At 59.6% G+C, this 22,274-nt stretch overlaps 6 protein-coding genes across 6 annotated transcripts; 1 reads left to right on the top strand and 5 right to left on the bottom strand.

The window, feature by feature from the left end:
- Positions 1 to 850: 850 nt before the first annotated feature.
- HRG_01046 (Aminoglycoside phosphotransferase) lies at positions 851 to 2,428 on the bottom strand (the record flags this gene model as incomplete). Its single annotated transcript, XM_044859517.1, has 6 exons — positions 851 to 943; positions 1,127 to 1,654; positions 1,696 to 1,708; positions 1,777 to 1,934; positions 1,985 to 2,122; positions 2,192 to 2,428. The coding sequence occupies 6 exons, from the start codon at positions 2,426 to 2,428 to the stop codon at positions 851 to 853; spliced, it is 1,167 nt and encodes a 388-aa protein (XP_044725917.1).
- Positions 2,429 to 4,152: 1,724 nt separating this feature from the next.
- HRG_01045 (cutinase domain-containing protein) lies at positions 4,153 to 5,263 on the bottom strand (the record flags this gene model as incomplete). Its single annotated transcript, XM_044859516.1, has 4 exons — positions 4,153 to 4,578; positions 4,633 to 4,712; positions 4,775 to 4,868; positions 4,928 to 5,263. 4 exons carry the CDS (start codon positions 5,261 to 5,263, stop codon positions 4,153 to 4,155), a joined length of 936 nt encoding a protein of 311 aa, XP_044725916.1.
- A 5,569-nt stretch (positions 5,264 to 10,832) lies between these two features.
- HRG_01044 (major facilitator superfamily domain-containing protein) lies at positions 10,833 to 12,623 on the top strand (the record flags this gene model as incomplete). Its single annotated transcript, XM_044859515.1, has 2 exons — positions 10,833 to 11,917; positions 12,026 to 12,623. The coding sequence occupies 2 exons, from the start codon at positions 10,833 to 10,835 to the stop codon at positions 12,621 to 12,623; spliced, it is 1,683 nt and encodes a 560-aa protein (XP_044725915.1).
- A 1,148-nt stretch (positions 12,624 to 13,771) lies between these two features.
- Positions 13,772 to 14,750, bottom strand: HRG_01043 (uncharacterized protein; the record flags this gene model as incomplete). Its single annotated transcript, XM_044859514.1, has 2 exons — positions 13,772 to 14,355; positions 14,525 to 14,750. The coding sequence occupies 2 exons, from the start codon at positions 14,748 to 14,750 to the stop codon at positions 13,772 to 13,774; spliced, it is 810 nt and encodes a 269-aa protein (XP_044725914.1).
- A 1,358-nt stretch (positions 14,751 to 16,108) lies between these two features.
- HRG_01042 (thiamine pyrophosphate enzyme, central domain-containing protein) lies at positions 16,109 to 18,521 on the bottom strand (the record flags this gene model as incomplete). The annotated part of the gene is made up of 5 exons (XM_044859513.1): positions 16,109 to 16,176; positions 16,218 to 17,909; positions 18,020 to 18,087; positions 18,166 to 18,267; positions 18,358 to 18,521. The coding sequence occupies 5 exons, from the start codon at positions 18,519 to 18,521 to the stop codon at positions 16,109 to 16,111; spliced, it is 2,094 nt and encodes a 697-aa protein (XP_044725913.1).
- Positions 18,522 to 20,434: 1,913 nt separating this feature from the next.
- HRG_01041 (zinc finger domain-containing protein) lies at positions 20,435 to 22,274 on the bottom strand (the record flags this gene model as incomplete). The annotated part of the gene is made up of 2 exons (XM_044859512.1): positions 20,435 to 22,068; positions 22,139 to 22,274. The coding sequence occupies 2 exons, from the start codon at positions 22,272 to 22,274 to the stop codon at positions 20,435 to 20,437; spliced, it is 1,770 nt and encodes a 589-aa protein (XP_044725912.1).

The raw sequence follows: 22,274 nt of genomic DNA, 5'->3' as shown, positions 1-22,274 counted from the left end.
ACTAATATCCCCGCGCGAGGTAAGTGCGACGTATATAATCGCGACTTTTAAGGGACTTAAAAGATATACGAGATTAAGTATTAATTACTAAGCAGGTCTAGCTACTAATAAAAAGAGAAGATTTTAAGAAATTCCATGCAAATAGAGAATTTTATCTATATAAATAGTAATCTCTTAACTATAACGATAAAAGGCGTGTGTAAATTTTCATCGTTATTCCTTAGGTTCACTATAGAACCTTTCGTCACTGCGTTCCTCAAGGCACTCATTCGGGAAGAGGCCAGAGAGTGATTCTCTATAATATCCACGGCGCAGACTCCACGGCACACGGCACGGGCATAGAATAACCCGCGTGAAGCTGAGGCACATGGAGAGCTCTGTACACCATGCCCGTGGCACCAGCAACTCATGCCCCGGGCGCCTAATCCGACACAACTGACGCCGTGTAGTCTTATCATGCATTGGCACAGCGGTGTGGCTGGCCAGCGAGCTAGCTGGCTGCCATTCTGTAGAAGATGCGCGTGTGAATGTACCCGTAGCATCGAGGTTGGTTCCTATTACCGGAATGGGACGTTGGGCATGCATACAACCCACCATAGGATTTCCTGGCATGGTCGCCTGCACCAGCCAGAAGCCTACTTCTTTGTTTAAGTATATATAATCTAACACCGATCTAGTCTGAACCGCCCGGCAGTTTTCTTCGTCTTGCATGCTCTACCTTCCCATCATATCTACCCAGTTTCCCTTCAAGTGCGTTCCTTGTGTGCTACAACGTCTTACCGATATCTTCTTACCTATCCGAATTTGTCCAAGGACATAATGCCCTTGGTGGTGCACATACTGGTGTTATTCACTTGCCGAACAAGTTTCGAAGCTCCTCGTCGTATGCCTGCTTGTCTGCAAGCTTCTTGCGAACAACATCCACTGAGTCTCTGCACCAAAACTGTGATATAAACCTCTCAGCCTCGAGCGAAAGGGATTTCGGTGGATACAAGTGCGTCTCGAGAAGGAAGTACATAGCATTCACAGACGACAAGCAATTCCAGAACCACACTGCTTTCGTTTCCCACGCGTCCTGCATGACTTCTGAGAGAGCGATACTGTGCCCTGCCTTGGCTTTCGTTGCTTGCTCTTCGTCCTTGAATATATGCATGAACTCTCGTCGTACCTTATCGAACCGGTCGAGTTGCTCGCCTTTAATCTCGTCAATAGCACAACCAGTCAACCAGTATGGTACCTCGAGCATCTCTGCGGGAAGGGCGCACACCCACTCCAAATCTATCAAGCCGGTGACATTCCACTGCTTGTCAACCAAAATATTGCTCGCGTGGAAGTCAGTAAGCTGAAGTAAGAAGGGGCCGCTGCGGAGTTCTCGTCTGATGTGGTTGTGTGACAATACTCGGAGCAATGTCTTGACTGCCATCTGGCCACGACAGTCGTTCTCATCGTAAACGGCGTTTCGCTGGCTAAGAAAGCGGTGGTCATGAAAGGTGAGCGTGTCCGATACGAATGCATCGGTGCAACTAAATGTGTCGTTCCTATGTATTGTCCTGGTCGCGCCGTCGTTCTCCAAAATCATCATTGAGCAGGAAAGAGGTCGGTTCGTCAGCGTGATGACGCCGTCATCATTGAACTGGAAGGATCCAATTCGCGCCTGAGGAATACGCGCGAGGGAGAGCAATATCCGGGAGATACCCCTGAATAGCCTCTGCCTCTGTGCGTCGTCTTCTCGATACGCATCGAACGTATCCGAAAGCATCTGGCCTGTTTCCGGACCCAGGTACTCCCAACACCATGTACGCAAAATGCCCTTGATGACTCGGGGGGTTCCAGACATAGTGGGAAAGTAACGGGAGTCGGAAGAGCTTGTAGAGGGAGCGCCAAAATTGCCGGCTGATGCGAGGGAAGAATGGCATGTGTTTCGTGTGGGTGAACTGGTATTTAATTAGAGACCAAAAATAAATGACGAAAGGGTAGAACTAACATGGCGGCCGTTCATGAATCCAAAGCCGAATAAGTGCGGCGAACGGATCTCTGGGCACTTCTCTTCGATCCATATGTACGCTCCCGCCTCGCAGCTCAATTTCTCGTCGATGCTGCCCGGGTATCTAGCTTCGGCAAGCTTATGTGGCATCGGACAACGAAAGACAACCTTCTGACCAGTGGGATTCACCTCGACGATGACGCAGACGTTGAAGCTGCCTCGGATCCAGTGGACCGGCGGCAGCACGGTGCATTTGTCTTGTGTGCTCAAGGCCATGTGATGCTTGACTAGGGCTTCGATCGAATTTCTCTGGTCCCAAATCTCTTGATAGAGCCGATGAGTTGCGGGCGCGTAAGAGGCCCAATTGATGACATCTTCCTCCTCTGCGACAGCCGCTTCGAGCGTGATAGGGCCTCGCCCAATGAGTTCCAGTGTCGCCGGCATAGCGGTTCTCTATTTTGGCTGACAGAGCAAGGCAGGATAAGCAGAGATCAGACCGGGCCTCTGGGGCGCTGGTGAGGCTTTGAGGAAGGTACATGTTTGTCCAGGCAGTCGGAGGCCTCCAAGGCAGAGATTCCTCAGACTATTTCTTCCCGAGGCCGGAGTGCAGGGTTTGAAGCCGTGCTTGGATTGGCGTTGCCATTCCAAGCCGAGGACGATGCACCGGGGAGCTGGCGAGGCACTCGGATTTGCAGGCTGAGAATAGAAGAGCGTAGCGTGCTAGCCTATGCGTAGGTAACCGGATACTAGTCCAGTCGAGCAGAGTCGAGTCCTCGACAAGGCGCCGAGTGATGTATGCATCTGCCAGCTGCCAAGATGGCGCGGTATATCGTCTGCCTCATGGCGCGCATGCGCACTGCGAGGGGAAATGCCACGCCCCGAGGATGAGACGATCCGACGCTTGACAATAAGTTGAAAGGGCGCGGGCGCAGAGGAGAGCGCCTTCGAGGGCTATGGAGTGCTCTGTTAGAGAAGAAAGTAAAGTCCGAAAGAAATGAGAAATGAAGGGGTGCCACGCGGATACGAGGTCATTATAAGGGGCACATAAGGCGCTGCTAGCAAGTACACCCGCATGTTATGCGACACGCTAAAGAGAAAGGAGGCCAATATACTATAGCAGCTTCGCACCGGAATGACGCAACTGAATGGCTACCTTTATAAGATTGGGGCAGTAGACTTGGATATAGGAAGTAGACGGCGCAGCGGGAAGTTATGCTCTAGTGCTTATAAACGAAGATGGGTAACTTATCCTTCTTTCGAGGAGGCAAAGCAGCATTAGACGACGACAAGTAGACACTAAACACTTGGAGAAATTGGCCTTCAAGCCAAGGTTGTTCACTTTTTTGCTGTGGGAAAGCCATGGACGTATGATGTGGAACAAGTTAGAAATGAGCGGACAAAGGCTCATCCAATACTGACACAGCAGTGGGAGAAATGGCGGTCCATTGCGGTGCAAGCGTGCCCAAACCGGCTTTTGGACCACGTCTAATGGGAAGGGTCGCTGGCTCGGGAACAGGGCTTCCAGGGGCTGCCAGGATTGCCCCCAATCTTCGAACAGGTCGTCGGGTTATCCAGACTTGCAAGCAAATAGATCGAGTGAAATTGAGCACTAAACTGGAATTGAGTCGAGTCCTATGGCGGCCGATTTGACTTGATTTGATTGGGTCTTAAAAATCACGATTTAATTTCAGTTTATTTAACTTGGATCATTGGCATGGCAGATGGCGCAGTGGTGCGTTTCGCGGGCAGAGGGTTACAGGATAGGGGGGTCGTCTCGCGTCTAGGCTGAGCATGAACCATCGAATAGAACCGTCTTTGGCACAGACTCCTGGGTCTCTCCACATGTAGACGCATAACCAGATGAACAAAGCTGGGCCGCTTATTCTGGACGGAGAATGAGAAAGGCGAGCCAGTAAAGACGCTGCCGTGGTAGACATTATCCAAACAAATGGTCTTTTTCCTCGAATCCAAGGGCGGCTCTCCCCCCATCGCCTTTGCGAGTTGCAAGGAAACCTTCACTCTTCAATCAAGACTCACACACACCTTCCCCCCTCTTCTTGAAATACCATCTCCGTGGCCCAACGTGCGTCCATGGTGCCCGTTGGCCAGACCCTGCAGTCCCCAGCTCTTCCTCATTCACGGCACTTTGACACTCCCTCCACGGCCGCTCACAGCGCCTGCAACGCGGCCGCCATGACGAGCGACAGGGCCAGGTAGACGCTGCCGCCAGCGACAAGACCCGAGGCCGCCGACGTGTTGCCGCCTCCAGCGCCCGTCGCCGCCGGAGTTGCCGCCGAGCTCCCTCCCGAGGCCCCGGTCGAGCCCGTCGACGATGCTGTCGGTGCCGCCGTCGCAGTGCCGCCGCTCGCCGTCGAGCTGCTGGTGAGGTTCGTGCCGCCGGTGCTCTTGGCCGCCTTGTTGTAGCGGTCGACAATGAACTTGAGGGCGTCGTCGCCGTAGCGCTTGATGTAGCTGCTGTGCACCTTTTTGTCCTGGCCATTGTCGCAAAAGACGTCGCCCGTGTCGCAGTACGACACCATGCGGTCCGAGTAGGTCTCGCACACGCGGACAGTCGCGTTGTTGCGCTCAAACACCTGCCGCCCTCTGCTCAGTATCCGACAACACCCTCACGTGTTTTGACGACCTACCCCGTTCTTGACGCTAGTTCCCTTGTCGTAGCGGGTATTGATGACGTGTGATGGGTCGCCAAACAAGACAATGGCCACGACTGGCGCGCCACATGGGTTAGACTTTGGGGTAGCCCAAGAGAGAAAGCGAGACAGGACTGACTGTTCTTCCTGATCAGATCCGCAGATAGCGGCTTGGCGCTTTCGAAGCCGGCGCCAGTTCCGCCGCAGAGGGCGTCCGTCGTCAATTGGGCGCCCTGGATGGCATGGCTGTCAGGAATCTCCACGGCTCGACGGGCACCAGTCGCTCTCGTACCTGGGAATAACCCATGAGTGCGACCTTTGCGTCTGGACACGACTGGGTGTAGTTGTGGACGGCCTCTTGCAGGGCGTCGACGCCGTCGCCGACCGAGTCGTCGTAGATTGGGTTGGTCAGGGTGGCCGGGTAGTCGAGAGGCACCACCGTCGAGCCCTTGATGTGCTCGGCGACGCGGTCGGCCAGCGGGCCCGAGATGCCGGCGCCCTTGAGCTCCGAGGTGCCGCGGGCGACAATGAGGTAGAGGCCCGCGGCGCAGGTGCTCGAGGAGTTGTGAGCCGCGGCGGCCGCGACGCCGGCCATGAGGGCCAAGGTCGAGGCAACGTTTCCACGCATCTTTGGTGTCCGGGTGCGGGGCAAACTCAATTGCTTGTGCCTGGTCCAGGGACTCGGCTAGGATTGGCTTTGGCGGGCAGGGTTCCAAGGCACACTGCAAGTCGAAGCAATCGCCCGACAGACGAGGCGAGCAAGGACGAGGCAGAGGTCGAGGCGTTGGGAGCGGAGCGGGCGGGAACGGCGAGGAGCGCATAGCTCAGCTATATCCCCGGCGCTGGAGCTGCAGCCGTGGGCGGCATGTCGCGTATTAGCTCGATGCCGGGCGGCCTAGCGGCGGAGGATCGAGCAGACGCTGCGTCACGCCCGAGTGAAAGAAGGTGCATGGGCGGCGGGCCCCCTTTCCGCTCCCTGTGCCCGATTTTTAGTCTCCCTGTGCACCTTACCGTATTAGGTAGAAGCATCGCGAATCGGCCAAGACTTGCATTTGTGTGTGCAACACACCAATTACTGTAGAAGGTGGTCACGGATTGTAGAGTCTTTGCGTTGAACATTATGAATTTGAAGCTATTCGCACATTTCCTCCATATCTTCTAGCCGCATTACAAGCTCATACGGCTGCCGCATTGCGTGGCCTCTTTTCCGCCGTGGTGAGCGTTCCCCCTTTCCTCTAACTGTAGCGTTACTTATCTGCGAAGCCGGGAGCGGCATAAATCCTCCTTCCACTGATGTAAGGGTGCTAGAAAGAGGGGTCGAGGACCCAAGGGTAAAGAGACGAGGGCGCTCGCGATGCCCCCGTTGAGACCCTCCTTGACGCGGCGGCCGCGGCGGCTCGTGATATTCGAAGGCCGAGGGTAGCCGCCGCATAAGTTGGGTGGCAGACTCTGAGCGCCGGAAAGTCTGCGGTTGCTGGTATGAGGTCGGCTGTGTAGGCGTTTGACGGATCACGATGTCGGCTTGTGGTGTTGACGCTGCTTGTGGTGTTGACACCGACCACGAAGCTATAGCCGGCCCAATGCCAAGGTAGTTGCCAATAGCCCAAGCCGCGCAAGCACTGTCTGCAAGACTGGCTGCCGCTGTTGCTGTTGCCCGCGAGGCTGTGACTGTTGCGAAGCTGGTGAGGTAGCTGCTGCTGCCGCTGCTGACGAGGCCACAGGTGCAGTTACAGCGGCTGTTGCAACGGCTGCAGTCGTGGCCACAGGTGCGAAGGCTATGGCTCTGGCTGGTCTGCGGCGCCGGGCAATGACTCGAGGATCGCGAATTCGTCTGTATGGGTCTGTGACAGCAAGATCCTGCCGTAGAAGCCAGTGGTTGTCCCACAAGTTCAAGGGCAAGGGTCTTGTAGCTATAACTTTGCGGCTAGTCCTCCCTTGGACCTGGAGGTACGAGGCGATAATATGCTTGCAGGGCAGCCCGTATTGGGCAGTGAAGCTATTCCCACATTCCCAAGTGGCCGCTCTTGTGGTTTGAGGAGGCCGGCCGAGGCGGCTAGTGCCTGTTTCTGTACAAGCTCGAGAGACGGATATGACGCCTTCTCGACGGCTTCCTCATATAATGGTAGCCGGAACAGGTCGCGAGTCCGTCGTGATTCGCGCTCAACGGTCCGATCATGGTGTTCTCGTGAGGTTGAGGCTTGTAGTTGCAAGGCATGATATAATTCAAGCAGGTTCGACTGGCCGTTGCGAAGGAAGGTGCGAGAGCTTGAGTGAAGGGATTCACAAGGCGAGGTCGTTGTGTGGCCCCAGTTGCGGTAACGGCAGACCCAAGCGCGCGCCCATTGCGTTCGTACAGGCATCCAGACCTCTTCCACATACCTAAGAATAATGTGCTGGTCTGAGAAGGCGCCTTTGACGATGCCCCAGCGGCTGTTGAACTCGTCCTCGGTCGGGGCATACACTACGGACCGGAAGGCTGTTGTGAAGGCACAGGGGCCTCTTTTTCCGGCAGTGGCTCCGGTAGCTGCAGAGCGCCCGGGGTCTTCATCGTCTTGGGGCTCTTGCGGCGGGTCAAATGGGTCGTCATCGTCATAGTCGCCAAGCCAGCGCTTCTTCGCGTTTGTAGTGATGTTCTTCATGATATGCCACGTACAGACCTGTAGCTGTGAGTCCGGGAAGGTAGCCGTCAATGCAGCGCGCGCAGCAGCGTCATAGTCAGTGATGATAACGTGTGGGATAAAGGCATTGCCGTCAGCCTCGCCTCTTAGCCTTGCCTTTGACTGTAACCACTCGCGAAGCTGTATAAAACACCAGGTAAATGCGTTTGTGTCTTCGGAAGGGACTAAACAGAAAGCCACAGGGAAGATAGAGCCCAAGGCAGTGATTCCATTGATCTCTAGCAGCTTGAGGCCATATCTATTCGTGTTGTTCGTTACGTCGGCCATCATAAGGTGTGAATGTTGTGCCCAAAGCCGCAAGGCAGGGTCAAGGCCCACAATCTGGTAGAAGAAGCGATCCTCATCGTCAAGTAGCTCTTTATGGAAGGCACCTTCCTCGTCGAGCCTGGCAATAAGCGCTTGTGTGGATGTATGTGCCCCAAGCTCCCGGAGACGAAGCCGGGCACAGATATTCGCGATGTCTTGCTCTGTTGCAAGTAGCCGCGGGCTCTTAGCCCGAAGAGCAAGAAGGATCTGCCGCGCCGTTAAGCCAGCATCGCGAGATAAGTCTTTAACCTGCTGGAGTTGATGTGGATGAAGGCGCCGGTATTCTGGGAAGGCGCCGGCCCTATTGGCCTCATGGTTGTGCCTTGGGCACATCACAGAGATCCGCCAGAGGTCTCCTCAGCTTCAGGCGCACAACCTTGACTCTAAACGGGCAGGAAGTCCGCCTGGTGCCAGTCTTCCGGAGTCCTAACGAGGCTGACTTGTATTCACGGCCGCCGCATGCGCATACGATGTCGTAACGGCGTGGGAGCCCATGTTCGTAGTTGCTTGGCTTGAACTTAACTATGGCGTAGCCTTGGCAGCGCGCATGCCGCTGGAGCTCGTCAAACGCATCGTCAAAGGTCTCAAAGAGTGGCATATTGTTTGGCGGGGGCTGGAGAAGCATCTTGGAGAAAGAACGGGTTGATTAGCTGCTTTGTGGCGGTTGTGTGCCTCTGGAAACTTAGCTACGCAGACGCGATGTGGTATTGCGAGGTGGGTGGTTATCACGAGTTATTTTGGCTTGCGGTGTTGTACCAGGAGGCACTGCTTGCCGCGACGCCAATTGTGTGTATTATGTGTGTTACGCGTCTACGTGTGGAGTCTTGCCAAGTACGGTAAGGTGCACAGGGAGACTAAAAATCGGGCACAGGGAGCGGAAAGGGGGCCTTACGCGTCTACGTGTGGAGTCTTGCCAAGTACGGTAAGGTGCACAGGGAGACTAAAAATCGGGCACAGGGAGCGGAAAGGGGGCCTGGGCGGCGGGCCGACTGCCTACCTCGGACGTCTTGGCCGGCATCGGGGCTGATTTTGAGAGCCATGGCTGGATTTGGCGCGAGGAGCCGCAGGGGGTTGCTGGCAATGTGACCCAAGACTGGGATGGCGTCTCTCAGCGAGATTGATCAATTGCTGGCTCGGGGGCTGTCGTCGCATGGGGCTGGGACGCAGACTGGATTTGGATTCTCCCCAGTCGTTCCTTTTGCTGGGCTGCTGCGGACCCGAACGTGCCGGCCGTGCTGCTGCAAGATGGCAGTTGCAGTTGCTGCCAGACGTCGACAGGACAGTCATTTTCGGAAGCTTTACCAAGACGCCCGGCCTCGGTAGCTTCTATGCGGACCGGTGACGACGACACTCGAGCCGTCTGTTGGGCTCGCTTGCAGTGGACGGTTTTGAGCCAAGCATTGAAGCCGTGGCTTTTGGGGTCGGACTAGACGGGGTTAGCGCTGGCCCGAGATGGGATTGTTGTGCCCCTGGGGGGATCCAAGTCGACGAGGCCACCTTTTGTCATTTAGACTTTTGGCATGGAGCCGGTTGGACGGTCTTGGGTCACGGTGTCGGTTCACACAGGTCGGCAACGTTGCCGTCTGGACGTCGCCCGCAGAGTCGACTCAGGCACGCGCGGCACGGTGCAGATTGCCCACATGCAGCGGCACCGTGTGGCAGACAGACGGCGGTGAGCTGCTGTCTCGGGCGCACCAGGCGGCATGGCGAAGAGACACGTGGACGGATGCCTCGTGTCCTGTCGACGCGGGCTGCAGGTGACGAGAATGGCGCTCTCTCTCTGGGGCTGTCGTGTCGAATTCAGAGTCAAGCTGGTCGGTCTGTCTGTACAGTGTTAATGAATAACGAGTGTACAGTATATCACCAATGTATGTATTGAGCCGTCATATGCATCTACAGAGTGTCTGGTGGCGAATGGAAACAACCGCAGCAGCAGCCTTGCCTGGGCATTTTGGTGGCGTTGGAAACGGAAAGCACTGCACACCTGGCCGGGCCTCCTTCCTCGACCATCGCCCGATGACGTGACGCACCATCCCGACGCCTCGGAAAAGCACCGCTGCCCAGCCGCGCGCTAGGCCGCAACGGGACGCCGGGTGCGGGCCGCCCGGGTCCCGGCCGCGTCCTGTCTCAAGCACACAGGGACGTGTCTCAAGCAGACAGGAAGCAAACAAGCAACGGGACGAAAAGAAAGACAAAGAAAGGAAACCGTTTCATGTCTCTGATTGCGGCCCGCGGACACGAACCGGTCGGTACCAAGCCGCCATTGGACAGCCCTCGGCGCCCTTTTCCGACACCCGGCACGGCCCGTTGACGATGCCATCTTTTTCCGTTTCCTTTGTTGGTCGGTCAGAGAAGGGGAAAGGAAGGGGGAAGGATGCTGGCGGTGGAGACGGGCGCCGGGTAAGGACGAGGTGCTGCTGGGGGACGGCGATCCACACTTCATCCAGCCCGGAGCCCGCGGCCGGCGAGCCATCTGGACCCGGCGAGCCACCTGGACCCCGACGAACCCGCTCAGCGGATGACACAGACCTGGTCAACTCTGAATCGGCACAGTACAGTATCAATCTCGAGGCCGGTCAACCATACGGTCCATGGCCAGTCTGTATGCCTGCCTGCCTCATCCAGCCCAACACCCCCTCCCCCGGCCGCCGCCCGTCCTGACCGGTCTCCAACGCCCCCTTGCCTCGCCGTCACGACGGGCCCAGTTCCGCCGGTGCCTGCGTCTCAGGCCGTGCGTGAGTCGCCGCTGGGCAGCCGTCGCACAAGGTACCCGCGCATCCGCCCATCGTCACCTGCATGCCTGGCCACACGTACATACATGGGGCATCGCACAGCAAGTGTCCCGGTTCATTGTCGCGATGCTGCTCGCCCCTGAGTCATCATCATGGTCCATCTTTCTTCGGCCCACTTGGCGGAAACGGGGTAGATGTGGTGACCGGTGGACGGGTGGGTGGATGGGTGGGTGGAGAGGGTTGGTCGGCTTCGACAAGGAAAAAAAGTATTTACATGCTCCCGGACCTCGACTTCCTCCCGCCTCGGCCGTCGATGCCTGGCATGCTTCTCTTGGCGGGTCCTTGCTTCGCCTTCTTCCGCTGTATCCTCGTCATTGCTGGTGTATAATAAGCCGTCCTGGCACCTCGACATCTGCCTTGCTCTCTCGCCACTCATCCGGCCGACATGACGACATCGACATCGACACCACCGCCGTCCATCATGGCCTCCACGGGCGACAAGCCGTTGTCGGTTGACCCCTCGGCTCCGCTCCCGCCCGCTGCCCCCCCTCCCGGCGCCGGGCCGCACGACAAGCAGCAGCAGCAGCAGCAGCGGCAGCACGACCTCGACTCCTCGGGCGACGAGGACGGCCCCGAGCCCGCCGGCCCGGCCGACTACAAGCGCCTCGGCCGCGAGCGTCCGGCCGTGCTGCCGAGCCTGCTCATCGAGGCCGGCTTCGTCGCCACCATCGTGCTGTCCATGATGCTGAGCGAGTACTTCATCGGCGGCTTCAACATCGTCCTCCCCCCCCTCGCCGACGCCCTCGCCATCCCGCCGGCGTCGCGCACCTGGCCCGCCGGCGTCACCAACCTGACCACGGCGGCGCTGCTGCAGCCGTTTGCGCGCATGTGCGACCTCTACGGCGCCCGCCTCGTCTTCCTCGCCGGCCACGCCTGGCTGCTCGTCTGGTCCCTCGTCAGCGGCTTCAGCACAAACGCAACCATGCTCATCCTCTGCCGCGCCATGCAGGGCATCGGCGCCGCCGCCTTCCTGCCCGCCGGCCTGGCCCTGCTGAGCCGCACGTACCGCCCGGGCCCGCGCAAGAACTTTGTCTTCTCCGTCTACGGCGCCTTTGCCTGCATCGGCTTCTACTTTGGCATCTTCATGGGCGCCGTCGCCGCCGAGTACCTCGACTGGCGCTGGTACTTTTGGATCGGCGCCGTCCTCGGCCTCCTCATTGCCCTCGCCGGCCTCCTCACCGTCCCGCGCTGCCTCGCCGACGCCGACCCGCACGCCCGCATGGACTGGTGGGGCGTCTTGACCATTGTCCCGGGCCTCGTCCTCGTCGTCTTTGCCTTTACCGACGGCGGCCACGCCCCCGACGGCTGGCGCACCCCTTACATCTACGTCACCCTCGGCGTCGGCCTCGTCTTCCTCGCTGCCGCCGTCTACGTCCAGGGGTGGGTGGCCTCCCAGCCCCTGCTGCCGCCGGATCTCTTCAAGCACCGCTGCATCAAGCGCCTCATGGGGGCCCTGTTCTGCTCCTACGGCGTCTTTGGCCTCTTTCTCTTTTACGCCAGCTTCTAGTACGTCCACCTCGGACGTCTGCCGCGGCGCCGCCCCCTGTTCTCCCCCTGTTCCCCCCCTGTTCCGTAACCCGCCTCTGCACCGGGGCCTATGCTAACGGTACCCAGCATCGAAGTCGTCATGCACACGCCGCCCATCCTCACGGCCGCGTGGTTCACGCCCCTGGCCGTCGGCGGCATGTTCCTGGCCATTGGCGGCGGGCTGGTGCTGCACATCATCCCCAACCGGCTGCTCATGATCATCTCGTGCGGCGGCTTCTTCCTGTCGACGCTCCTCTTCGCCCTGCTCCCCGACCAGGCCGCCAGCGGCAAGTCGACCAGCTTCCTCTACTGGGCCTACATCTTCCCCGCCATGCTGGCCGGCACCATTGGCGTCGACATCACCTTCAACGTGACAAACGTCTTCATCACGACGGCCATGCCGCGCCGCCACCAAGCGGCTGCCAGCGGCCTCATCAACAGCCTGCTGTACCTGGGCATCGCCTTCTGGCTGGGCATTGGCGAGCTGGCCGTGTCGGCGACGGTGCAGAGCCGCGGCGAGGACAACGTGGGGCCGCGCGAGCAGTATCAGATTGGCTTCTGGACCGGCGTCGCCCTCTCGGCCGTGTCTTTCTGCCTGACGGTCACGGTCAAGATGGGGCAGGCCGAGGCGTCGCTGACGGCCGACGAAAAGGCCGAGCTGGAGCGGGAGACGAACACGACCTGAAAGGGGAGACACTACTGGCTGAGACGATTTACGACTAACGAAAAACTCATTAATTCTCTCGCAATCGGCGTAGACGCAAAGCGAGACACACACAGCACGCATTGCATGTCGCGAAAATGGCACAGACCCCAACGCATACGCGACGCCTCCTCGCTCGCTTACGGCCGGGGTGGCCTCGGGCACGATGCATGGGCTGGGCCGGGAGCAAGGCGGTGGATGCCGCGAGGTTGACCGTGCGGTGCAAAGCAGGGGCCAGGGGTCTTCATTCTGCACGCGGCCGTTTCCGTGACTGGGAGCACGAGGTATAGGTGAAAAGCATGGTATAGAACATAGTTTTCGTATAGAGAGGGGGCCATATCATGGAGGACTAATGACGACAAGCATCAAGAGTCCCAGACTCGCTACTACAGAGTAAATACGGCATAAGTCGTGTGAGGCAAGCTGAGCAGTGTAGGACGAGAACGGTGGTGAGAGCTGTGAGATGCAGAGTGATGTGATGAGTTGCCCGTCACCGCGTGATGAAGAGGCTGCGGCACGCATATAAACCAAATCGACTGCAAATACAACCATGACGGTGCCCAAGATCCTTGCCTGTTCCTATCCAAGTGAAGAGGCTCGCTCAACCTCAGGAGCAGTGGGCAGTTCAGCTGGGACAATACGCCTGCCTGAGAGCAGATGGCTCCAATGCCCGTCGATGCCAAGCCGCCTAAGCGCCCGCAGCACGGGGTTCGGCCGGACACAGCTGAGACACCGACGAACCGCGCGTTTTTCAGCCCGTTGCGGTGGGAGGGCGCCTCTCGGGTGGGCAGAGGTGGGTCTCGGGCCGGGCCCGCGGGACCCGTCGGACGCCTCGGCGGCCACGCGGCAAAAATGTGGGGGCGTCTGCCGATGGATGTCGGGGGAGGGGGGGGCTTATCCCGCTGGTTCCGGTTTGTTCCGCTGGCTGGACAGAGGCTATTTATTACTCCTGTCCGCTTTCGAAGCCAACTTCATTCGGAAACATTGGGATGACGGATGCTGGTACAAGACAGACAGGGGTGTTGCTATACACGAGACTGCTCTGCTCGTCCTTCATTGCTGCCGAGGCGTATCTCTGCTATATATATGCTCTACATGTGGCCCGTTGTAGTTCCCCGTGTCTAGGCCCTTTATCCCGACATCTCAAACCGCCGCTGCTGCAGCGGCCGCGAGTCCGACTCCACCGGCGCCGACCGGCCCTCCACCTCGGCCGCCGGGCCTGCTCCCTTCTCCCGCCCCGTCGCGTCCCGCCCGTCCTCAGAAGAGCCAAACGCAGACGACGGAGACGCAGGCTGCAGCTGCCGCCGTCTCCGCCGCCGCCGCGCAAGGAGCCACCACGCCCCGGCGCCAAGAAGGGCCAGCGCGGCGACGCCGCCGACGACGCCGCCGGCGATGGCCCCGGTGCTGCTGCTGCCATCGCCACTGCTGCCGCTGCCGATCGTGGTGATGGTCGGAACAAGTGCCGATGATGAAGAAGAAGAAGAAGAAGAAAAGGAAGAAGAAGAAGCTTGTTGCGGCGAGGATGCAGATGTTGGCGTTGCAACAGCCGAGGACGACGCGTCGGACGACTCCGAGGCCGATATCGGGTCCGGCAGGGGAAACCGCTTGCTCCCGTCGTTGCAGCAGTTCCCCGGCGTCCCGGCGTTGCGCTCGGGGCTGCAGCAGTACTCGGTCGGCGTGCACATCTGCACCTCTGTCCACGAATTGGGGTTGACTGCCAGACAGACATGGCCATCAGCTTCTCATCACCACCACCAACCACGCTGTTGCCCTCTCCCCACACAGAGAACAGCGCAGAGAGAAAACACGAAGCTCGCGCACACACACAACAAGAGACAGCAAGGCGACAAGAGGTGGGGAGAAGGAAAAAGAGAAAGACTGACTCTCCGGGCAGATGCTCCGGCACCCGGCGCCCCGGCGGTTGTCGCACGGCCCGCGGTACATGTAGTGGCCCGGATACACGCACAGCCCGTTGGCCAGACAGGCGTCGCCCGTGCTCGGCAGGCAGCAGATGCGGAACGTCGTGTTGCGCTGGTGGCACGGCGCAAAGGCCCAGTCGGTGGCGGCGGTGCCGTCGCCGTAGAAGCAGCCCGTGTCGGCGGCGGCCATGATTAGGGGGAGCGGCATCCTCGCCTCTCGTTCGATCTGGCGAGTATGTCTTGCTCTCCAACGGGGGGGTTGAGAAGAGGTCCAATGGAAACCCAATGGGCAGAAAAAAAGGGGGTAGGTGGTAGGCGTCGTGATCGTGTCCCGGATCAAGAGCGTCAAAACAGCCGTCCAACACTCTCCTTCAGAATCAATCCTCCTCTACCTTATCCCCAACCCAGTCCACAACGACTCTCTTTCCTCCCCTTTCCCGTGTATGTCAGCCGCGCTCAAAAGGTGGTGAGGAGGAGGAGGGGAACAAGGCGGAAAGGTCGATCAGGAGCCGAAGCGATGAGACGATTCGCCAGCAAACACAAGAAACTGGTCGTAGAGGCTAGACGGCGTTAACTCACCAGCAAGACGACGACGCGAATGAACGAGGGGAGAGAAAAGAGGGTGACAGAGAACAGGCACGAACCACAGTCACCCCCCTTGCTCCCTCAGCCCGTGCCGCTGACGATGCTCGCCTCGAGCATCCCAAACCAGACGCAGCCCCGCGCCGATCCTGCTCGTCCGTCCATCCACTCATCCATCTGCCCATCTACGCCTCCACAAGGCAGGCCTGCTACAGTACAGTACAACATCAGACGGGGGGACGTGATAATATGTACAGTACAGCACATGGGCGTGTGGCACAAGAATGCCCTCACACAACGAGCCTCAGCGCCACGCAGCCCAATCACACCCTGCGCGTCTCAGCTCAGGGGACACGCCTGAACGGCACAGTGCAGTCATGCTTGCATCGTCCAGTCATGCGAGTATGTATTGCGCATCCTTGCCATTGTCCGACGACACCACTTGGGGGCCATTCCTGGCAATGAGACCAGGCACATCAGGCACCATCAAGCAATCAACAAGTGGAAGAAAGAAAAAAGGACAAGCCAGCAAGAAAGATCAATCCTCATCAAGCCCTTGGCCCTGAACACGCTCTCATCCGCTGTCGATTCCAGCCGCCGCTGCATCAAGTAACATGCTTCGTCCTGCCCTTCTGCCTCCGAGCGGCCGCTTCCGCCACGGCCCCTGGCCGATCTGACATCACCCACACAGATCCTACCCAGCGCAACCAAAGCCCCATGTTCCCTCGCCCTGCCCCCTGGTTTCGTCCACCGCGGCACTGCAACTCTGCTTCTCTTCCACATCCACCGCCTCGCACATCCCGCGACATCCCTGGCGACATGCTCGCCCATCTCGACAGACGGGAGAAAAAAATGGATGGAAAAGCGACGTAAACAGGATCAAACAAGGTGGTATCCCGGAGCAAAAGAACAAACCCCAACTTTTCCTCTCAAATCCTGAGCTAGGCTGCGTCGTTCTCGCCGGCCTCAGCCGTGCAGGCCGCACGTCCGTTGCCGCATCAGCTCCCGCCGCTTCTTGTCCTTGGCTACAGTGTCTGTTAGCAACGAATCGATTGCCTTGAGCGTCGTCACTTACCCTCGTCGTACACCAGAAACTCGTGCAGGGCCGACCCGGCCGGCACCATGGGCAGCACCGGCACCTTCTTATCCGTAATGACCTCGAGCAGGGCCGGCCCCTCGGTGTCGATGAGCCACCTGAGGCTGTCGACGACCTCGGCCGGGTCCGAGACCCTCCGACACTCGACACTCATCGACTCGGCCAGCTTCATAAAGTCCGGGTTCACCTGGTGCGTGTGGGCGTAGCGGTCCTCGTAAAAGAGGTTCTGCCACTGCGTAACCATGCCCTGCTCCTCGTTGTTGAGCACAATCACCTTGATGCCAATCTTGAACTGCGCCGCCGTCATCAGCTCCGTCAGCGTCATGTTGAACGAGGCGTCGCCGTCAATGTCGATGACGAGCGCGTCGGGCCGCGCCACCTTGGCCCCGATGGCCGCCGGCAGGCCGTAGCCCATGGTGCCGAGCCCGCCCGACGTGATCATGGTGCGCGGGTGCCGCCAGCGAAAGTGCTGCGCTGCCCACATCTGATGCTGGCCCACGCCCGTCGAAATGTACGTCGTGTCCTTGCGGTCCGCCGTCAGGTTGCTCAGCTCCTCGACGAGCGTCTGCGGCTTGATGAGCCCGCCGGGCCCGGCCCGCTCGTAGTGCGACATGGGCCACCGCCGCTTCCACTCGTTGATCTTGCCGAACCAAGCGGCCCGGTCGGCCGTCGACCGCGGCCGCACCTGGGGCATGAGCCGGCGCAGGTTGGCCGTCACGTCGCCCTCGATGGCCTCGGTGGCCTGCACCACCTTGTTGATGTTCTTGGGCATCACCTCGAAGTGCACGATGCCCCCGCGCTTCTCGGCGGCGGCGGCCTTGGCGCCGGGGGCAAACTTGGCAATGTTGCCCGTGACGCGGTCGTCGAAGCGGCCGCCGAGGGCAATGATGAGGTCGGCCTCCTGCATGGCCATGTTGGCGTAGGCGGAGCCGTGCATGCCCAGCATGTGCAGGGCCTTGTCGTCGAGCTCGTCAAAGGCGCCGAGGCCGAGCAGGGTCGTGGTGACGGGGATGGAAGCGCGATCGGCCAGCTCCTTGAGCAGCTCGGGCCCGCCGGGGGACAGCACGACGCCCTGGCCGGCGTAGATGACGGGCTGCTTGGCCATATTGACGAGGTCGGCGACGCGGCGGATCGACGACTCGAGCTGGCGGCGGCTCAGGTCCATGGCGGCCTGGGAGGCGGCGCTGGGCAGCGAGGGCAGGGCCGTGTCGGTGGGGATGGCCTTGCGCAGGATGCCGGCCGTCACGTCCTTGGGCAGGTCGACGAGGACGGGGCCGGGGCGGCCGCTCGTGGCAATCTCAAAGGCCTCGTTGATGCGCCTCGGCAGCTCGGCAACGTTCTTAACCATGACGTTCCACTTGGTGCAGGCGCGCGAGATGCCGACGACGTCGGCCTCCTGGAAGGCGTCGCTGCCAATGGCCGTGGTGGGGACCTGGCCGCAGAAGACGACCAAGGGCGTCCCGTCGGACAGGGCGTCCTGCAGGGGGGTGATGACGTTTGTGGCGCCGGGGCCCGAGGTGACGAGGACGACGCCGGGCTTGCCCGAGGCCCTGGCGTAGCCCTCGGCCATGTGCCCGGCGCCCTGCTCGTGCCGGGGCATGATGAAGTCGAAGTGTTTTGAGTTGTAGATGGCGTCGAAGACAGGCAAGATGGCCCCGCCAGCGTAACCAACTGGGTGTGGCACGAGTCAGTGACGAGGATCCCAGGCAGGCAACAGTCATGGCAACAGTCATGGGCAACGGTCATGGGCAACGGTCATGGTGCGCGAGGAGAGGACATACAGATGTGCTTGACGCCCTGTCTGAGCATCATTTCGTGGAATATCTCGCCGCCCGTCTTGCCGATGAAGCTGCAGTCGAGAGAAGGAGAGGTAAGCCAATGATCAGAAACGACGCAAGGTCGGATGGATTCCTGAGGGTATTCGTACGAGTCATCCATGTCGCTCCTTTGCGGATTGACCAGCGGCTGGACATGACTCCGGTCTTGCTCTTGGGCGTTGAAGGCGGGACTCGGTATGGGGCGAACTTGACTGCCAATGCCACGTAACACTGTCAGTCCATTGGCTTGCCTTGATTGACCTGCTCGCTCGACGACGAGGACAAGCGGCGGGATGACTTACGGCGCGGCAGTCGTGGCGGCGGCGGCGGCGGCCGTGGTCTGATTTCTCTGGGCACCGGGCGCCTTCTGGATGACCTGCGCGGCGGGCAGCTTCGTGGTCGAGGTGAATTGCCTTGGCTGGCCGAAGGCCCTCAAGGCCTTTGCCGTGTGGCGAGTCCGGAGCATCGTGGCGAGAATGGCGCGGGAGAGCGGGAGAGGAGAGCGGGAGAAGAGATACGCCTAAGGTGTAGGTTTTGCACGCCAGCTCTCGGCCCTTTTTTTTTGCGATTGGCCGGACGCAAAACGACGACGACGGCGATGGAGCGAGGGAACTCGGCGGGTTGAGGAGCCAATTGCAAATGGGAAGCGAGATTCCCAAATGATGGAGATGCGACGAAGAAGAAAAAGTCTAACTGCGACGAGGCGATCAAGCGGACGAGGAGGAGAGGAGGGGGAAAGAATGGGGGTGGCGGACGGCCATCGGAGTACTAGGGGGGAGTCAGAGTCAAGCGCCGCGCCGTTGGAACACTCGGAGGGGTGAGCGATGCCGGACTGCACTCGGAGGGGCCCAATTGATGCCAGCGACCTCGGCGCCAGGTACCCCCAGTTAAATCACCCATACCTAGTCGCTGCACATGTCACCAGTCCGCTGACTCACCAGCCCGCTGACGGGCAGTCGGCAGAGGGTAAAACAGGCCTGGGGCAAGTCCGAGTCTCGGCTCATCCACTTGTCTGGTGTCTGCGAGGTACCCGAGGCCCAGGTATCCATCCTTCCATCATCGACAGCCGACATCAAGGGCAAAAAAAAGAAAAAGAAAAGAAAAGAAAAAAGGAGGAGTGGCCGTCCGGAATCGCAACCAAGTCTAGGCTTCACATGGCCAATGGCGAACAGCAAAGCTTGTTGTTGTTGTCTGCACACAGGGATTCGACCTATTGAATCCATCACAAGTTGTATTACCGACGGGGAAATACTCCGGCAGGTAAATAAAACTTAAAAATAAAATAAAAATAAATAAAAAGCTGTCCATTTGCGCATCTCCCCCTTCCCCCCGTCCTGTGCTTTGCCATTGACAGGCCACTGCAGCGCACGTACGGGAGACGGCTGTTGGTAGCTGCATCCCCGTTGGTCCATCGAGGGGCGAACAGCAGCCTACCGTACTATACATACGTAAACCCATTCATATCCGAAGTCTAAGCTTCTGCTAACACGCTTCCCCGCGTCAAGTGGCAAACATACACGTCTGTCTGTCGGCATCCAACAGAGACTCCCATCGCGGAACTTGCAGCCTCTCAGCCAGACTGTGACATTGGCACCTTGTTCACGCCTAATCCCATTCTCCCTCTGCCACATTTACTCTGCCGCATCCATTCATCCATGCTCATACACACACACACATTCTGTCATAGACTCTATTGCCAAGCAAGCATCAAACGCATCCCACGGGTCCAAGCATTGGCTATGTGTATGCAGCAAATGTATCGTCGTGTATCTCCTCGCAATACTCCTCCTTCCCATTCCCCCATCCGCTCGCTCCAATGACGCTTTTGAATCAAACAATCCGTCACCCCATCCTCGTTCCCCCTCTTCCCTTGGATATCTCTTCCGGCCACGCCGTCGCCGTCTGGCCCGCCACCCCAAGCATAACAGGCAGACAATGGTATCTCAGCACAGCAAACGCAAACGCAAACAAAGGAGAGGCAACAATCCAAATCCTCCACACCCAGTGTCCTTTCGTCAATATTAGGTATACGTGTCGTCGTTCCCCTGATGAGGAAACCGTCCCACAGCGTCGAGACGGCATTAGGGTATAAGTGACGGTGGGAGTGACAACGAGGCAAAGGAAGCATGCCCGAGATGACAAATAGGACACACCAATGACAGCTGGACCGTAGGACCGCCGGCCCTGTCCACCCAGGCCATGGAGTCCTGGGCAACCAGACGGACCACAGTTGCGGCCCTGCCACCAAGCTTCCACAAGCCCGGCAAAGGTCCCGGACCCGGCATTTGCCCCCATCGGCATTAGAAAATAAATGCATTATTGATGCATCAGACAGGTTGAGTAGTGAATTGAGGGGTGAGGTCCGGCTCCACCAGAAGGCTACATGCCCAGCATCGTGGGCATCAGCTCGGGCGGGCACGGGTGCTCGTGCGGCACCGATTTCTTGGCCGGCCGCAGCGTCTCCATGCTCATGACGCGCCCCCACGAGGCTGGCCTTTTGTGAGGCACCGGCGTCGCCGGCCGCACCGTCGGCGTCGAGCTGAGCGGGTACTCGTACATGCCCTGCGGCATACCCATTTGTGGAGAGTAGGGATCGAATGCGTCCATGGCACACCATGGCTGATGCGGGTTCTGCTCCAGCTGCATCGGGTACATCATCGGCGCGTTGTCGACGGGCGTGTTGACTTGCTTGGGTAGCCCGGCATGCACCTCGGGCGCAAACTTGGGCGCGTCGGGCGGCCACACGGCCTCGTTGGGGATCGGAAACGGCGTGCCGGGGTGCGGGCCCGCCGCCGTCGCGTCTTCGCCCATGATTGTGTCGTCGCCGTGAATGCTGTGTCCGCCGTGCCCACCGCTGCCTGGTGTCGTCGTCCCGGCTCCGCTGCTGCTGAGAACGCTCGCGGGCGTCGGCGGGCGAGATGCCCGCTTCCCTTGCCGGCTCGACAGCCTAAACACCGACTGCGTCAGGCTCGAGCGGCTAGATCGCCTCTTGGAGACGGTTAGCGTCGACGCGGCGTCGTCCTCGATCTTGGGGCTCAGGTTCACTGTCGAGTGTCCCGGTGAGTTGATGAGGCAGGAGCTTCGGTACGGTAGCTGAAAGTACATCTCGACGTCGCCCATCGGCGGTGTGGTCGGCGAGGTGAATGGCGGCGTGCCCAAGATGTAGGCCAGCCGCACGAGCTGGGGGATATTGTCGCCCAGGTGACGGCACTCGAGGATGCGCTTTAGGTCTCCCGAGGAGCGCGGTCGCCAGATGAGCTGCTGCCGCTTCTCCTTGGGCCAGATGCACGTCTTCCACGTGTGCTTGACCTGGGGTTGCCGCATGAGGTTCTGGAGCTGTACCCTGTATTCCCACCGTCTGACATCGAAGCCTTCCTCAAAGTGCTTGGCAATGTGCTCAAAGTGCTTGTCACGGGTGGAGGAAGAGTCGTCGGCGGTGCGGGCCTCGAACAGGCGGTCTTTGCAGGCGCCGAAACCGCAGGCAAAGACAACCTGCGCGCATAGCTCCGTCCGGGCTGCGCTGTTGGGCAGCGCCTTCATGCGGTGCGCCTCCTTGGCGTGCGTGCTGTAGGCGCGCTCCGTCGAGAAGGACAGGTGGCAGCCCTTGGTCCGGCAGATCCACTCGACGTCGGAGCCGTGGAAGTTGTGTAGGTGCTTCTTGAAGTCGCTCTTTCGGCCAAAGCCCACGGGGCTGTTGTCCAAGAAGCACATGGGGCACTGATATTTTTTGGACGTAGGAACCGCCAACTGGGGAGATGGGTGCGAGGTCACGTCACTCGGGGGGAGCGGCGACGGCACGGGGGCTGGCGAGTCGAGCCACGAGCGTTCGCTAATCTTGCTGGGCTCCGGGTCGTGCATGGGCTGCACGTCAGTGGCCACATCGGGCCACGTGCACTGGGTGTTGATGGAGGCGTCGTCGGACCGGCACTGGGACGCTGCTGAGCTGGTCCACGCCAGCGACGGAGCGCTCACGTTGCTGAGCAGCGTGCTCGCTGACAAGGTCGAGGCGCCCGCTGGAAGCTTGTCAGCGGGATGGGGACTCTGGTCGACGGCGGGCGGCCTCGTTGTCGGAAGTGCACTTACATGAATCGGGAGAGCCGGTCAGGGCGCACAGGAGACTGGGGATGCCGTAACGCTGAACAAGTCGGAGAAGCAGGTGGTGGTCCTCATCCGTCAAGGGCCGGACGTTGGCGTCCTCTGCAGGGCGAATGGGAAACAT

Source organism: Hirsutella rhossiliensis, assembly GCF_020360975.1.
Source record: "Hirsutella rhossiliensis strain HR02 chromosome Unknown scaffold00001, whole genome shotgun sequence".
NCBI classification, from domain to species: Eukaryota; Fungi; Ascomycota; class Sordariomycetes; order Hypocreales; family Ophiocordycipitaceae; genus Hirsutella; species Hirsutella rhossiliensis.
This window is presented reverse-complemented; position numbering and strand designations above follow the sequence as displayed.